The sequence below is a fragment of the Meriones unguiculatus genome, chromosome X (assembly GCF_030254825.1).
Source record: "Meriones unguiculatus strain TT.TT164.6M chromosome X, Bangor_MerUng_6.1, whole genome shotgun sequence".
Lineage (NCBI taxonomy): Eukaryota > Metazoa > Chordata > Mammalia > Rodentia > Muridae > Meriones > Meriones unguiculatus.
The window spans coordinates 115,928,413-115,945,336 of NC_083369.1; the positions used below are offsets into that span (position 1 = coordinate 115,928,413).

Here is a 16,924-nt window from a genome sequence, read left to right on the forward strand (position 1 = left end):
GTTTAAAGCTATTGTAAGGCAGTCTCTCAGCTAGCTACTAACTGAACCCAACTTCTCATGAATCTATCTCTCTATTTGGTTTTCATTGTTTACCTCCCTGCTCTGTTCCATCTCCTTTCTATGTTCCTTCTCCATCAAACTGTATCTGACATCTCCTGTGCTCCTGCCTGCCCAGAAGAACCACTCCTTTTCTTTTAGCCTCAGCTCCAGCTCTTAGCTCTTTATTATACAAAAAGCCACTTTCCAGTCTTAAACTACCAGGGACAAGACAATTCCTTATCCATCTCTTGTGGGTTGCCCTTAGGTAGGTGAAGAAGGACAATCATTTACAATACAAAACCTGTGATGAGTCATAGAAAGGACAATACCAAAATCCTCCCAGCACTTGTGATGGCACAGAAGGAAAAGCAGCAAATACTGGTCAATAAGAGAGAAGGTCATCACAAGACAGGAGATTGACTGAGATGCTCTAGCACAGCAGTTCTCAAATTTGATTGTCTGTATGAATGACAAAAATGATTGTGAAAATTTTGTTCACTGGTCTTCTCTAAGAGTTTTTCCTTATTCTTTTTTTTTTCAAAGAGTCAAGATTTATTTTTCCACAGAGTTTCTGGAAAATATTGAGGCTCCAGGTTCCAAACAGCTGGGTCTGAAAGATGATTAGGTTCAGATCTGAACATTAGGAGCATGAAAATGAGTGGTTTGACTTAGAAAAACAAGAGGAGGGATTGTTTCTGAGTCCAGGTGATGGCAGTTTAAGAAATGCAAGAATGATTCATTGGACTGTTAGATAAAGAATATGAAGGATGAGACATGGGAACTAATATTGAATTTAATGAGAGATGAGACAGTGGTGATTTGGGAAACGACCAATGAAGTGGTGAGTAGAGATGGAACTTTTAATACAATGGGTTTAAAAAATATCTTCCAAGAAGCCTTTGTATTCAAGAGCAATAGAGTGAGTGATGAGTAGGAAAAGGGAGTCAAAAAGAGTCCTGCTCTCTGGAGGTAGAATCATCAGCTGAGATGAGTATGAAAGGTTTGAAGTGAGGAGACTATGAAGGGATAAATGCACCAGAATAAGGGTGTGGGACTGATCATCTGTTTCAAAAAACAAGTGATTTGAAATAAGTGGTAACATATATAAAAGACACCTAGTCACATGGTTTTGTTGGAATCTCTCAGTATATGATATAAGGAGTGATTATAATGGTATCAGGACATAGGAAAGGGCTAAGAGGAAATTTGCTGGAATTAAGAAGGTACTGAGAGATCAAGCATATGAACAAAGGAGAGAAGAGTTGGTCAGAGAGAGTGGTGCTTTAAAAATAACTCCTAATAGACTCATGTGTTTGAATGGTTGGCCCATAGGAAGTGGTACTATTGGGAGGTGTGGCCTTGTTGGAGTAGGTGTGATCTTGATGGAGAAACTGTGTCATTGAGGGGGTGGGCACTGAGGTCTCAAACACTCAGGATGGGCCTCATGGGGACATTTTCGTTCTGCTGCCTATGAATCAAGATGTAGACCTCTTATCTCCATTTCCAGCACCATGTCTACCTGCATGCTGACATGCTTCCCAATAAGACAAGCATGGACTAAACCTCTGAAACTGTAAACCAAAACAAATTAAATGTGTCTCTTTATCAGAGTGCTGTGGTCAAGGTGTCTCTTCACAGCAATAAAACACAAACTGAGAGAGAGATCATGATCCTTAGCATCAGTTATGGATAATAGGTAGTGGAAATGTGACCATGAGAGTGGGTGGCAGAGGTTTTAGTGCTGATAACAAACAAACACAAAAACAAAACAAAACGAAAAACCTTCAGGAGTTAAGCAAAGAAAAGATCAAAAATTCTGGTATACTCCCAATTGAATAAGGAATTATGAGGACTCCAGTGTCTCAAGAAACCAAGACAGAAATACTGGTAGGAAAGATGAGAAACAGGAGATAAGGAGATAACAGGAAAGTGAGCAGATTATAGCAGCTAGGAGAATTGTGTGTTCTCTTGTTCCATGTCAGTGCTCAAAATAAACATTAGAAGTGGCACAAAATTAACTTGTAAGTTGAGAAGGAAGAAACGACTTTTAGCTTTGAAAGAGGATGCTGCAGGCAGGGGAAATAGTACTTTTAGGGCACAGAAATGGTAGAAGGTGAGGACAGAGGGTTTTGTTGTCAGAACATAATACAAAAGGGGTAGTGGCATTTAAAGTCCTAGAAGAGGCTGACAATGCAGGAGAGACTATGTCTGACATGAAGCCTCTGAGAACTGCAATGGCATGGTGCTTGGGTATATAGAAGAAAAAGAGCGTAGACATTGGCTTCTCCTGGAAAAGCGATTAACAGATTGGAGTTATTAATTCCTATCCTAGATGGAGTCAGAAGCAGGAATAAAGGAGGTGTCAATGATTTATATACTTTTAAAAAGCAAGGAGGATTGAATTATACAGTCTTGGAGGATTTCATAGAGAGATGGCTCATAGCAAAGAAAAAATGTGATGTCATTTAAAAGTCTTCTTCACTTAAGATATTTTTGGTGTGTGTACATTGTCATTTTTATTTGCACCTGAACGTGAAGCCAGAAGACATTAGAAGTCTTCCTCATTTTCTGTCCACGTTAAGGTTTTTTTATGTTGTTTTATTATTGTTTCTACAAGATCTCTCACAGAACAAGAAGCTTGCCAATGCAGCTATACTGGCTGGTTGGCAAGCCTCAGTGTTCTTGTCTTTGTCCCCCCACTACTGGGAATACAAGCATCTGTGTCATTCTTGCACTTTTGCACAGGGAGCAGCCCACTGGATGCACAAAGGAATGGCACTAATTAGTATCAAGGCCTAATGTTCACCATTCTCCAGTGCAACAGGAAGGGAACAGGTATCATGTATTCAGGGACATAGGCTGGAGGACAAATGGACATTTACAGGGATTTGGCAGAAAACTAGGAGACAGTGCACTCAGGTACTTATACAGTTGTACTTCGTGGTCTAAAGAGGGACTGATTCATGTGTACCTAGAATACACATCAAGGACTATGATCCAAGAGGGGGAAACAGGACAGTCTGGGAGGTATGGCAAGCCTGCTTCTCATCAATGCACCCAACTTGTCAGTGACTCCAAGGAATGAAAGGCCGCTCTCCCCTTTCTGGCCAACACCAGAAGTCTTTGATCTCAGGAATGTGAGAAAAGCAGAGATAGTAGTGTCTGCTGCTGCAGACAGTCAGCCCATGAGATTGGCAGACCTTTCTCATTAAGAGAAAGTAGTCTCTGTGGGACTGGAGAATGGCTGAGAATATAAAGTGTATCCTGCATGGGGTGAAAACATGAGTTCACCATCCAGTACTCATTTAAAAGAAAATATATGGACAGGCCTGTTTAATCTGTGCACTGGGGCGACAGAAACAGGAGGATAGAAAGAGCTGCCTGGATACCCCTTCTAGCACAATCAGTGAGCAACAGGTTCAATCAGAGATCCTGTCTCAAAAAGCAGAGAGAATAAGTGAAGAGACACCAGGTTTTGACCTATGACATCTACACACTTGTGCACACATACAGAAAGAGAGGGAGGAAGGCAGGGAGGGAAAGAGAGAGAAAGGGAAGAAGGAGGTTGCAGAAAGATGAGAGAGAGAAAGAGTAGAGAGGGAAGAATAGAGAGAGGGAGGGAGAGAGAGAGAAAGAGGGAGAGAGAAGCTGTAAGGTGCAATACACTATGTTCTTCAAAATCAGAATATCTCCAGGATCACATTCACTTCCTTTCTCTGACTTAAACCAACTGCCTCAGTACACATGTCTGTTCCTTTTCTTCATTGTGAGTGAGTGAAGAAGGGAGCAATGGAGAAATTAGTGGAAGCTAAGGTGGCCCCATCCATAGCACCCTAGAGAAACAAGGACAGGAATTGTGGGGAAGTCAGAGACAGGGTGTCGTCAGGAACATGATGTGCTGGCTGGGTACGTGGGGAAACTGCAGAGAGGGCAAGGCTATGTCTAGCTAGCCAATGCTCCACTCAGCGCTGGAAAGGTTCTAGGGAGGTGCAACCACAGGACATGGGCACACCTAGGCACAGGCCAAAGAGGGCTGGCCTGGCCTGAAGCTAACAGAATCTGTCTGTCTGTACAGCCCATCTAGACATCTGCACTGTCAAGCAGTAAAGAAAATGTTTATTTCAAGGTGGGGAAAGAAACACTCAGCGAGCTGTTGTCTCAGTGCCCAAAGTACACCCCACAGTCTCCCAGATGTTCCTCTTTGGAGTTGCTTCCGGTCTCCTCTCTTGGGAGTTGCAGGGGTGATGGCTCATAGCAGTGAGCACCCTTCTAAGGAATGGGTGCATGAGGGGCCCTGGCAGCCCAAGTACTGGCTGCTGACCTCTTCCGGGCTGCCTTTAAGAGGTTCTTTTCAAAGAGCTCTTTCTCACGGTAGTGCACTGGTGGGCCATGCAGGTACTTCTCTTCTGCTTCTTTGTAGCTGAGCTCATCCAGGGCAGCGATGGAGCAGATGATTGCTTCTGGAAGAAGAACCTCCATGGTAAACCGCACTTTATCTCCTCTAGTCAGGGAGAGCAGAGCCTCATCTGCTTCCTTGCATATTTCTTGCAAATGCCTGGCCACAAGATGCAACTGGTCATCATCCTCCAGGTAGGTCTCAATACAGACGACTTCCCCCCTTGATTTCCAAAGATTGTCCACCCACCTGGACGGTTTTCTGCCCTGCACAATCTCCCGCAGGTGCTGGTCGGCCCCCTTTCTCTTCACTATGAAGTCCACGAGCTTCTGGTTGGCTCTGTCCCAAGCAGCCCTCATACGGTCAGGCAGAAGTTTCTTGAGGGGCCCTTTCCCACCCGGGGCAGTCTCCTCTTCCCAATCTTCCAGGTCTACATAGCTCACCTTAGGGAAATCAATGTGCAGGTCTCCTTGCTGGACGGCCCTCCTTAGCGGGTAACTGACTTGGGCGGTATAATAGTCCATAAAGGAGCCCAGGTAGGCGCCACTGGCCAGGCCCTCTCTGTAGTGGTCGATCACTGTGAGGCACCAGCTGATGCCCTGGCTGTACACTCTGCTGGCTCTTCTTATGAGTGATATTTTTTCTCCACAGTCCAGATGTTTCAACTTCTGGAGAGGGACACAGACACCCTTGTGCTCAAACTGCATGTTAGCTTCCATCAACAGCACCCTCGCCATCTTGTCATTTTGACTGACACTCTTTACCACTGCTGGCCAGAAAGGAAGGTCTTGAAATTTGAACCAGACCAACATTCCTCGTTCAATGGTATTCTGTTGCTGGGCAGAAGCCACCTTGGCAGCTTGGCCTGCTTCTTGAATATTGGAACCCCGGTTCTTGAACCTGGTCTTAGTCACCTTTGAGTGAGCACAAGGTTCCTGTTCTGGCACCCTACAATGTGGACTCAGCACATGGATCTTCCTTTTCCTGCTAGCAATGCGGAAAGATCTTCGCAACCTCTGGACTGGAGGCATGCAAGCTGCCGATGCCCAGTTTGCAGCTGGTTTCAGGGTGCCCGGGCCATGGTCCTCCTTGTTCTCAGGGATGGCAGTCTTCCTTTGGACTCCAGTAGCCTGGGTATGTATGTCAGCAAAACGTGCTTGTTGCTTGAGGGCTTTGGGCGAGGACCAGATGCACCTCAGTGACCCAGAGGCAACCTGCTGCTCTTTCTTAGCCTGGACACTCTGTGTGGAGGCCGGGGCAGTCAAAGATGTGGGCTTGGAGGTCTTCAGCTTTTTCCTCCATGCATTACCGCCAGAATTTCCTTCAGGCGTTGGGTGACGTAGTCGTACTCTGAGGCCTCTTAGGACATTCTGTTTCATCTCAAAGTGTGGAGGCCCAACAGCAGTGTGTGCCTGGGCTTTTCCACCTTTCACTGTGGGCACTTTCTGTGAGCCCATTGGCAACGCAGGACCCAGGGGTTGTCCCTGCTTTCCAGGACTCCTCTGGGAGAGCTCTTGGCCTTTCTGGTTTTGCTTTTGGAAGCACAGGCGCACACGCAGCCGAAAGCGAGGACGTCGTTTGGAGTTGGCCTGCTCTTTTGGAACCTTTTGAGGAGCTGTTCTTGTGCTGGTTCTTTGGCCACCTTTCCTTCCACCTTGCAAACAGCCTCCCTCCCCCAGGATATCGAGAGCCACCTTGAGGGCTCTTCTGTATGCTCTGGTCTGCTTTGGTGAGCCATTGCCCTGTGGCTCCTGCCCTGCCATGGAGGCAAGGTTCACAATTTCAGACTTGGTTAGTGGCCTTGCTTTGGTGCTCCTCACTCTTGTCTTCTCCCCCATAGGCAAGATTTGCACCTCCAGGAAAGGTGCCCCTCTCCTCTTACTATGGGCTGATGTCCTGGGTCTGGACAACACCCTTGCAGGCCACAGCTGACCCTTCCAGCCACACAGCACATACTCTGCAGAGTTCATGATGACAGTACATTGGGTCTGTGCTGATCACTACAGGATGAGCACCTTGGTTATGGTGGGCACAGTGACTGCCTGGCAGTTGTCTCTGGCCAGGCTCTCTTGCCTGTGCTACTGGCCTCCTTCCAGATTCTGGTGGAGGAGCTGGAGCTGACTTCCCTCAGGGTTATGTGGGCTTCCCCTGCATGGTGGGAGAAGGAAGCAGAGTTGCATTAGGAAGGAAATAAATAGGCTTTAGCCAGCATGGACACATCAACGTGGTCAGGTGAGGCAAGGGTAATCAAGGGAGCTCAAAAAGCCTGTTCTACAGATGTGGGAGAAGATATGCAAAAGGTCCAGAGCAGATGGGAAACAGTTGTAATAATGTTGTTCCCCACCCCAAATCTGGAGTGTTTAACTTTGTCCCAGAGAGGTGGATGTCATTAAAAGGGCTGTGCATTTTCTTGCCCACCCTGGGATTCTTTTGCCAAGGAAGCCTCATTGTTCTCTTTGCTATGGAGCTAGTCCTGCTCTGCCAACCCCAGGATGTCTATGGACAACCTAGTGCATGAGTGTTCCATTCTTGTGTGATTCTAAGTTGAACAGCAAGTCGGTGGGGAACTCTTCATGGTGATTCGCATAACATGGTAAGAGAAAATGGCTGTTTTCATAGCTTCTGGCTACCCCACCAGCCCACCACCAATCTTTCAGCTTAGTTCTGTTTCCATTGTGGACCTCACTATGGCATCAAGTGTCTGCAGGGCACACTTGGCGAGATCCCCAAAGAGAAGGTACTTCTTCACTAAACAGACATGCTTACTAATTAATTGGAAGACTCAGTGATTTCAGATGGCAAGCAACAGGGTTATATGACATGACAGGGAGACAAGTGTCTCTGTTGGAACTGTGCACCCTCCTGCTGCAATGTCAAGCCTATGGTAGACTCTGCACACCCATATCTGCCTGTGATGAGCACTATTCATCCAAGAGAGTACGACCAATGACCTCTCTTGTCTCCAATCTCTGTGCCCTAATGTTAATCCATAAAGTCTTAGACAGGAAATTAAAGTAGGTACTTGATGATATGGATGGTCACATGTCCATCCCTAGGTCTCTTGATATTCAATCTCATCTGTATTGTAGCTCTCCTCTTCATGTTCCTCCATATTGAGCCTCTCAATAGCCCTTTCCCCTTAGGCTTCTCAGTGTAATCTCAATCCTTTTTTCTCCTCTCTGTCCATTTTTGTCGATCCCTCTGCCTCTCTGTGTGTGTGTTCATGGTGGTAGCTAATCTGCTCTTGACAGCTTCTTCCTTGAGTCAGCCAGTTTCCTATCAGCAGTGTGCATGTCACCCATGCCTGATCCTCAAGAGGCTGTGCTTGCTCAGAAGAACTACAACACAGAGGAAGAACTGTGAAGGGCTCACATGCCAACCATGTTCACTGCTCATTCTAGGATGCAAATTTGATTCGTGACATTACCAGGGCACCATGAGACAAAGTGAGGCAGAACACTGTGAACTTAGGGCTCCTGTGACACAGATGTTCTTGGGAACTCACATTACAACAGGTTCCCTCTGTGAGTGTGGCCATACAGAGCATAGGGACCCCAGATCTTATACTAGGAATTCCTTAGCTTACAGAAGTAGGGGGTGGAGAGCAATGACATTCTCCTCAATTCCTCAGTCCTTTCCTTCCTACCCCTGTATCCATGAAATGCGGTGGTACACACTAGCCCACTTTCACAATGTAAATGTGTAGTATCTCTCCTCTTGCATTCCCTTCCAAGCCTTACTGAATTCAAATCAGATCTCACAGTGCATAAAGTGGCTATCTACATAAAAGAGGCTAGATGTTTCTCAGGCCACACCTGCTGGATGATGCAATAATAAATGTGGAAGTATGGAGTTCAATTTAGAGATCACCAACAGGTACCCTTCCTCTGATGAGGCTGTGTCATCTAACATGGTTAGCAGGCTTCCTCTGATTCAGCTCCTTTGGAATCCTAGACCCTGGGACACAGATGTCTCCTGAGAACACAGAGGAAAATATAACTCCCTCAGGTACCTTAGGCTGTCTTCTGCTGGATCTTCCTTGAACTGGCCCTCTGGCCAGGTTGACTGAGCACCATCAGGTCCAAACACGTCCCCACCATCCAGGCACCATGACTCATAGTGTGCCCTTAGAAACCTCAGATATGTGAGTTATACTTACAAAATGCACCCTTTTTACACTGCACAGGCCTGCACAATGTTCAGCTTCCCTCAGGCAGTACATTCTCAGACTCACATACTTCAGTTAGAAATCATATCTGGAAATATAAAGTGTGTGTTCAAGCCCACAAACCATGCTATTCAGGCATCATCTGTAACCCAGACATAGAGAGATGTGCATGCACTCATATCAGTCCACACTCCCGCACCCACACCCCCAATGTGTAATCTGTCTTTGTATGTCTGTTGCTCCAGGGCATATAAAAGTCCTTGCCCTTCCTACAGACTGCTTAAATGTTATCACTATTGCCACCTGCCTCCACTGTTTCAGGCATCACCTGCCTCCAGACCACTACTTTCAACCAATGGTTTGCTGAAATTTCTGTGATAGTTACCTTTCTGGCAAAAACAGTGCTACTCTTTTCCAGAGGCACAAAGAGAAGAGGTAGAATACTGAAATCCCTGTCTCAGCACATGCTTCAGCCCTGGGACCAAAGGCCTTTTATCAAGAACTTGCACATAATTGCTGTATGTGAAGTCTATTCACATTTTCTCCAAATGGGAACAATGGCTTCCCTTCCTGTGGCAAGACAGACACATGGGTTAAAGGAAGTCTGATGAGAGGGTGCAAGAAGGGTACTGTGTATATTGGTCACACACAGGACCAGAGATACACAGAGGGATCCTGATGTGCTGGTGGGTCATGGGGAAACCATGACTGAACACTCTGTAATTCCCAGCTGGTTCTTTTTTATTTTATTTTATTTTTTTACTATTAATTACACTTTATTCATTTTGTATTCCCCCATAAGCCCCTCCCTCCTCCCCTCCTGATCCCACCCTCCCTCCCCCTTCCTCATGCATGCCCTTCCCCAAGTCCACTGATAGGGAGGTCCTCTTCTCCTTCCTTTAACCCAACTCAGAGCACTGTAAAGTCTCAGACACAGACACATACTAATGCCTGTTGTGGGAACAAAGTCTGGCCTCTCCTCGGGTATTCATGACACCTGATGTTTTACCTCAGTCTGCCCAAATGCCATTAGTAGCCAGTATTAGAGGCAGCTATCTTTTGTAGGCCCTTCTTACTTCCAGTGGCAGATATCCAGGCCCAGGGTCTCACCACTTCCTATAAACAATCTTCCAATGAAACTGCAGGTCAGCACCCACCTCCCACTCATAAGCCTCCACCCTAGCCCCAAAGGGAGGCCCAGATACACCTCTGCCTTAAATGCCTTCCAACTTTTCTCTAAGACAACAAACACCACAGCTATCTAGGCATTAAGGTGCTGCCACACAGATGCAGTCATTCTGTCAAGCACACAAGTGACAATCATCGCCAAAGAGAGAAAAGGTATCAATTTACATGTGTTGGGGAACTCTGCTTTCAAGGCCTGAAGTGATAAAGCTGGCACCAAAGGGTTGTCACCTGAGGACAAAGAGACAAGGCAGGGTCCTTTGGGCTTCACTTCAAACAGTAGTAGTGACAACAACTCCTGTCCCATGAACAAGCACACAGGCTCCCAAGGCACACCCAGAGGTTCAGCTCACAGAGTCACTCAGGTTGGCTGAAGGCACCTACCTACATGATTCCTGTGGTTGTCTACTGATCTCACCTCTCCAGTCTGTGAGTATCCTTCACAAATGCATCTGTAACCAGGAAAGAATGGCTTGTCCTCGTTGTCATGGCAACCACAGTGTCATAGAAAAAGTTCTCACCAAGTAGTCAATTCTCTGTGGAAACTAGTAAGTACTAATCCACCCAGGAGGCTGACTGTTCACATACATCTCTGCCACCTAGTTCCCCCACCGACCCCTGCAGCTGCAGGCGTGAAAGAAAATAAGCATGCACACACTATAGAAGATGTCTCTGTCACCCCAGGGTACAGGGCCTTTAAGCACAGAGGCTCTGGGAGAAGGCAAGAGAAGAGATGGCAGCTGCCAATGTATTTCAGTTGTCCACACAAGAGAGGACTCAGAAACAGTTAGTGTAGTATCTGCTTGTAGAAAATGAATTCAAGAGCTGAAATACTTATCTGGTGCTCTTATGGAAAAACTATCTGTTATTTTAAAGGGATGAATTATAACTAGAATCGTTAAGGACATTTTAGTGTAGGTAGTATTCGCATTTGATGTTTTTTACAAACCTTGCCTTTGAGCAGGTAAGCTATTTATAAGCATCATTGTTATAAGAAAGTCTTATGAATTTCAAATCATATATCTTGAGGAATTTGGCTTGTATCAACATGGGAAACAATGAATAAATCTTTGATACTTATAATGTTTCAAGACACTAAATCATTTTCAACTTACTGTTACACTTCTTTTTCAACTTAGAGTTACACTTCTTTATGTGACTGTGGTTAATTTGTACCTGAGGCTGATTGGAGCACTGACTTCTAATTCTCAACCATTTCTTCTGTTAGCTTGTTCAACATAGCTCAGTCACAAATCAGCAAAGTAATAAAATGATTTGACTTTTATATCTGGAAGCAGGGTGTGGAAAGACCACCACTACTCTGCACTTCTTGTCTGAAAAGATGAATTACTTTCCTTCTCTGCTCATCCCGAAGAAAAGCTCTTGTACTTTAGAACCAGAGAGTATGTGTTAAAATAGCGGGTTAAGCATCTTTTGTTAGTTTAAATTTAATGCCACTTACTAAGATTTTCACCAAGAAAATAGATATAATATACTACAGAAACAGCTCCTCATTACCTAAGTTCTAAGCAGCTGCTTAACTTGTATTCTTTCGCTTTCCATGACAACAGGCATTATATTGTGTTCTGGTCAGAATTTAAATTGATGAATTAAAAGGAAATCTCAACAACTGGAACATACATATTAGAATTTTTCCGGTAGGTCTTTATAATTTTTAATGATAAATTAACTCATCTGACATTCCAATTAACTTCACGATGGTCAAGACAATTTGAAATCTGAAATATGAAGAGCATTTTCAATTGCATTCTACAGTACATTTTGTCTTTTTTCTGTTGGTAGGTAAGTGTTCTGATCAGACATTGAAAACTATTTATCTGTACTTTGTTCCAAGAAGATTAGAAAAATGGTTAACACAAAGTGTTTTCTCTGCATGTGTAGTATGTAAATGGTTTCACAATGCTTTTTGGGTTTTTCTGCTTCAGGACGCCACTAGAGAAAACAAGTCAGCAATTCACTGTCAAAACACATGCGGATGCTTTGTGGAGTAAAAATAGCCAGCATTTTAATTATGCATGATTTTTGAATACTGGTGATAGAAAACGATTTTTTTTGTTAAAAAATTTTACATGAACACTATGTTTACATTAATTCTCTTCCTTACATCCCTCTCCCTTCCAACTCATACTGTGATACTCTTTATAATTTATGAACTCTACTTATTAGTAAAACTATTTATCTGTCTATCTATCTATCTATCTATCTATCTATCTATCTATCTATCTATCTATCTATCTGCTTATGTATATGCCTATCATCTATCTGTCTACATATTTGTCTTTCTATAATTGTACATATACATGTACACAAACACAAAATTCAATTAGTGTTCATTGTATAAACATGTCTTGGGAAAAATGCATTTGTTTTTTTCAGTTCCACCCAAGAAAATTTTGTTTACTACCCCAGCTTTTTGATGATAATATTTACTTATTTAAAACATTTTCTCTAATAATCCTGAATACATAAGCACAGTTGCTTGTACATTCTCCTTAAAATTATGCAAAACCAGAGTTTTCTAACAGAGTTCATATTCCTTGGACTTTCACAGTCTAGAAATATATTTCCTAAAGTCTAGAAAATACTTTTTATTGTATTTTTGTTTGTCTACATTGCAACTGTTGGGGGCAACATGATAATTGTGGTGACTACTGTCTGTAGCCCAGGACTTATAGATTGTTCCATGTACTCCTTCTTGGCATTCTTGTTCCTAGTGGATGCATTCTTCTCTTCAGTCACCATACCAAAGCTTGTGTACTCCCTATATGAGAAGAAACCTATCTCCTTTGAAGGATGCATGATGCAGCTCTTTGCTGAACACTCCCTTGCAGCAGTAGAAATGATTGTATTGACAGCCATGGCCTATGGCCACTATGTAGCAACTTGTAAGCCCTTGTAGTATCTTTCCATCATGAACGGGAAAGTCTGTGACACACAGATGGAGATAGAATAGACAGGAGGATTCTTCATTTTATCATGCAAATTATTTTTGCTTTGCAAGTTACACTTCTATGGACTCAATGTCATTGATCACTTCATTTGTGATTTATTCCCATTACTGAAACTTGCCTGAACTAATACACATAGCTTCAGCCTTTTGGTGGTTGCCGAGAGTGGGTCTATCTGCATAATAATCTTTTCTATTTTGCTTGTATCCTAAGGTGTCATCCTGTGCTCTCTGAAAGCCTACAGTTGTGAAGGGCAATGGAAAACTGTCTCTACCTGTGGGTTCCACATTGCAGTTGTGATTTTGTTCTTTGTCCCATGCTTATTTGTATATGCACACCTAGCCCTCTGCTTTCTCCTCTGATAAAATGGTGGCGATATTTTACAACATTCTAACACCCTTGTTCAATTTTATTATTTGCACTTTTAGAAATAAGGATATGAAAAATGCCCTGAAGAAAGCCTGGAAGAGATTCATGGTGGTTTCTGATGGAAAGTGAGAGATAAAACGATATCAGTAAAAAGCCCAAAATGATTTTGATAAAAAAGATTCTGTATTCTCCTTTTTATTGAATAAGTCATCTCTGTCACTAGCAGTACATCAGAAAGGGTCAGAAATGAAGTGTTCATGTTATTTTGCATACCAGTTCTTATCTGGCAACTCACACTTTTCAAATGTTTACTAGGGAGATTTGAAATTTGTCCTTGCTTAAATTGTAGTAATTTGAGAGAAAAATGGAAAGAAAATTTATGTATCTAGTTATTTACTTATTTATTGCACCCTGTGTATGAATTCATAGCTATTTACAATTTGAATGACTCCTGGAAATAACCAACGTTCAGGAAACACAGAAAGCAGAAGATTCTCAAAAAACTCTGTTGTAGATATTTCTGTGTCATGTGATGTCAGCCTTTAGTCTGAGCTTATCACAGCAGGTGTATGTTATAAGCACCATGTTGAATTTATTGAGGGATATAATTTGGTTAAATCAACTGTTTATGTTCCTCTAGTGACAGATGAAATGCTTTTTCATACTGATTTGGTATGGGAATGGACTGGGGAAGACTCCATAAGGAAATCAGCAGTGATTATTTTTTATTCAAGTGTCAAGAAAGAGAACACTTTAGCAAATCTTATACTAGCAACATAAGGGAAAGTAGTGACTTGATTTTCCACATTACCATAGTGACAAGATAGCTAGACCTTTAAAATACAAAAATATCAGTTTTATTTTTATTTTTTTTTCAAGGCTATTTATTTTATTTTTTTTATTATTAGTTACATTTTTAACTCTGTATCCCAGCTGTACCTGCTCCCTCATTCCTTCCCCAAACCCTCCTTCTCTTCCTCATCTCCTCCCTGCCCCTTTCCAAGTCCACTGATTGGGGAGGGCCTCTTCCCCTTTCATGTGATCCTTTTTTATCAGGTATCTTCAGAACTGGCTATAAAGTCCTTCTCTGTGGCCTAGCAGGACTGTTCCTCCCTTGGGTGTTGGGGAGGTCAAAGAGCCTGCCATTGAGTTCCTGTCAGAAATAGTCTCCGATCCCCTTCCCATGGTAAACCAGTTGGTTACTGAGCTACCACAGGTATCATCCGCACAGAGGTTCTAGGTTATATCATACATGGTCCTTAGTGGAGTGTCAGTTTCAGAAAAGACCCCTGTGCCCAGATATATTTAGTCCTTGTGGAGCTCCTTTTCTTTCCACCCTCTGCGGTAGGCTCCTGTCCTGTTATTTGTTTTCTCTTATGTCCAATGCACCTCCCATTTGTCTTTCTAAGTGAGGATTGATCATCTTACCCCAGGTCCTCTTTCTTGTTTATCTTATTTAGGTGTATAGATTTCATTATGTTTATCATGTCTTATAGGACTATATGAGTGAGTATATACCATTTGTGTCTTGCTCCTTCTGGGATAGCTCACTCAGAATGATCCTTTCTAGATCCCACCATTTGCCTGCAAATTTCATGATTTCCTCGTTTTTGGTTGCTGAGTAGTATTCCATTGTGTAAAAATACCACAATTTCCGTATCCATTCCTCTGTTGATAGACATCTGGGTTGTTTCCAGGTTCTGGCTATTACAAATAAAGCTGCTACAAATATAGTTGAGCAAATGTCCTTGTTGTGTACTTCAGCAAATTTTGCATATATGCCTAGGAGTAGTATTGCTGAGTCATGAGGAAGCACTATTCCTAAATGTCTGAGAAAGTGCCAGATTGACTTCCAAAGTGGTTGTACCAGTTTACAGTCCCACCAGCAATGGAGGAGCGTTCCCTTTCTCCACAACCTCTCCAGCAAGTGTTGTCACTTGAGTTTTTGATCTTAGCCATTCTTATGGGTGTAAGGTGAAATCTCAGGGTCTTTTTGATTTGCATCTGCCTGATGGCTAAGGATATTGAGCATCTCTTTAAGTATTTCTCTGCCATTCTGTATTCCTCTACAGAGAAGTCTCTGTTTAGCTCCGTACCCCATATTTTAATTGGATTACTTGATTTATGCTTTTTACCTTCTTTAGTTCTTTGTATATGCTGGATATCAGCCCTCTGTCAGATATAGGGTTGGTGAAGATACTTTCCCAGTCTATAAGCTGTTGCTTTGTTCTGATGACAGCGTCTTTTGCTTTACAGAAGCTTTTCAGTTTTATGAGGTTCTATTTATAGATTGTTGTTCTTATATCCTGTGCTGTTGGTGTTCTGTTCAGGAATGTGTCTCCTGTGCCAAAGAGTTCTAGGCTGTTCCCCACTTTTTTTTCTAACTGATTTAGAGCATCTGGTTTTATGTTGAGGTCTTTCATCCACTTGGACTTTGGTTTTGTGCTCGGTGATAGATATGGTCTCTTTTCATTTTTCTGCATGTAGACATCCAGTTGGACCAGCATCTTTTGGTGAAGATGTTGTCTTTTTTCCATTGAATGGTTTTGGCTTCTTTGTCGAAAATCAAGTATTCATAGGGGTGTGGGTATATTTTTGGGTTTATTTTCGCTTTCAATGATCTTCTTTTCTGTTTCGATGCCAGTACCATGCAATTTTTATTACTATTGCTCTGTAGTACAGCTTGAGATAGGGGATAGTGATACTTCCAGATGATCCGTTGTTGTACAGAAACGTTTTGGAGTTTCTGGGTCTTTTGTTCCCCCATATGAAGCTGAGAATCTTTCTTCAAGGTCTGTAAGAACTGAGTTGGTAATTTGATGGGAATTGCATTGAATCTGTAGAATGCTTTTGGCAGGATGGCCATTTTCTCTTTGTTAATCCTACCAATCCATGATCTTTCCATCTTTTGATATTTTCTTCAATTTCTTTCTTCAGAGACTTAAAATTTTTTTAAACAGGTTGATCACTTGCTTGGTTAGAGTCACCCCAAGGTATTTTATGTTAATAGTGGCTATTGTGAAGGGTGTTGTTTCCCTGATTTCTTTCTCTGCTCTTTTGTCTTTGGTATACAGAAGGGCTTCTGATTTTCATGAGTTGATTTTTTATCAAGCCATTTTGCTGAAGGTGTTTATCAGCTGAAGGAGTTCTCTGGTTGAATTTTTGGGTTCATTCATATATACTATCATATCGTCTGCAAATAGTGACACTTTGACCTCTTTATTTCCAATTTGTATCCCCTTTATCTCCTTTAGTTGTTTTATTGCTCTAGCTAGGACTTCAAGTAGTATGGGTGGGCAGCCTTGTTTTGTCCCTGATTTCAGTGGTTAGATTTAAGTTTCTCTCCATTGAGTTTGATGTTGGCTATAGTCTTGCTGTATATTGCCTTTACTATGTTTAGGTATGTGCCTTGTATCCCTGATCTCTCCAAGACTTTAAACATGAATGGGTGTTGGGTTTTGTCAAATGCTTTTTCAGCATCTAAGGAGATGATCATGTGGTTTTTCTCCTTCAGTTGGTTTATGTGTTGGATTACATTGATGGATTTCTCTATGTTAAACCACCCTTGCATGCATGGATTGAAGCCTACTTGGTCATGTTGGATGATATCTTGTGATGTGTTCATGAATTTGGTTTGCCAGTATTTTATTGAGCATTTTTGCATCAATGTTCATAAGCGAGATAGGTCTGAAGTTCACTTTTTCTGTTGGGTCTTTTTGTGGTTTAGGTATCAAGATGACTGTGGCTTCATAGTATGAGTGTGGTAATGTTCCTCTGTTTCTATTTTGTGAAATAGTT

The 16,924-nt window shown here is 42.6% G+C and overlaps 1 protein-coding gene across 1 annotated transcript; it reads right to left on the reverse strand.

The window, feature by feature from the left end:
• Positions 1-4,308: 4,308 nt before the first annotated feature.
• Positions 4,309-6,405, reverse strand: LOC132649911 (PWWP domain-containing DNA repair factor 4-like). Its single transcript, XM_060374692.1, has one exon. The coding sequence runs from the start codon at positions 6,403-6,405 to the stop codon at positions 4,309-4,311; it is 2,097 nt and encodes a 698-aa protein (XP_060230675.1).
• Between the last annotated feature and the right edge of the window lie 10,519 nt (positions 6,406-16,924).

Excerpts from the sequence above, each read along its gene's own strand:
- LOC132649911 (XM_060374692.1), bottom strand. The coding sequence starts at position 6,405 with ATGAACTCTGCAGAGTATGTGCTGTGTGGCTGGAAGGGTCAGCTGTGG.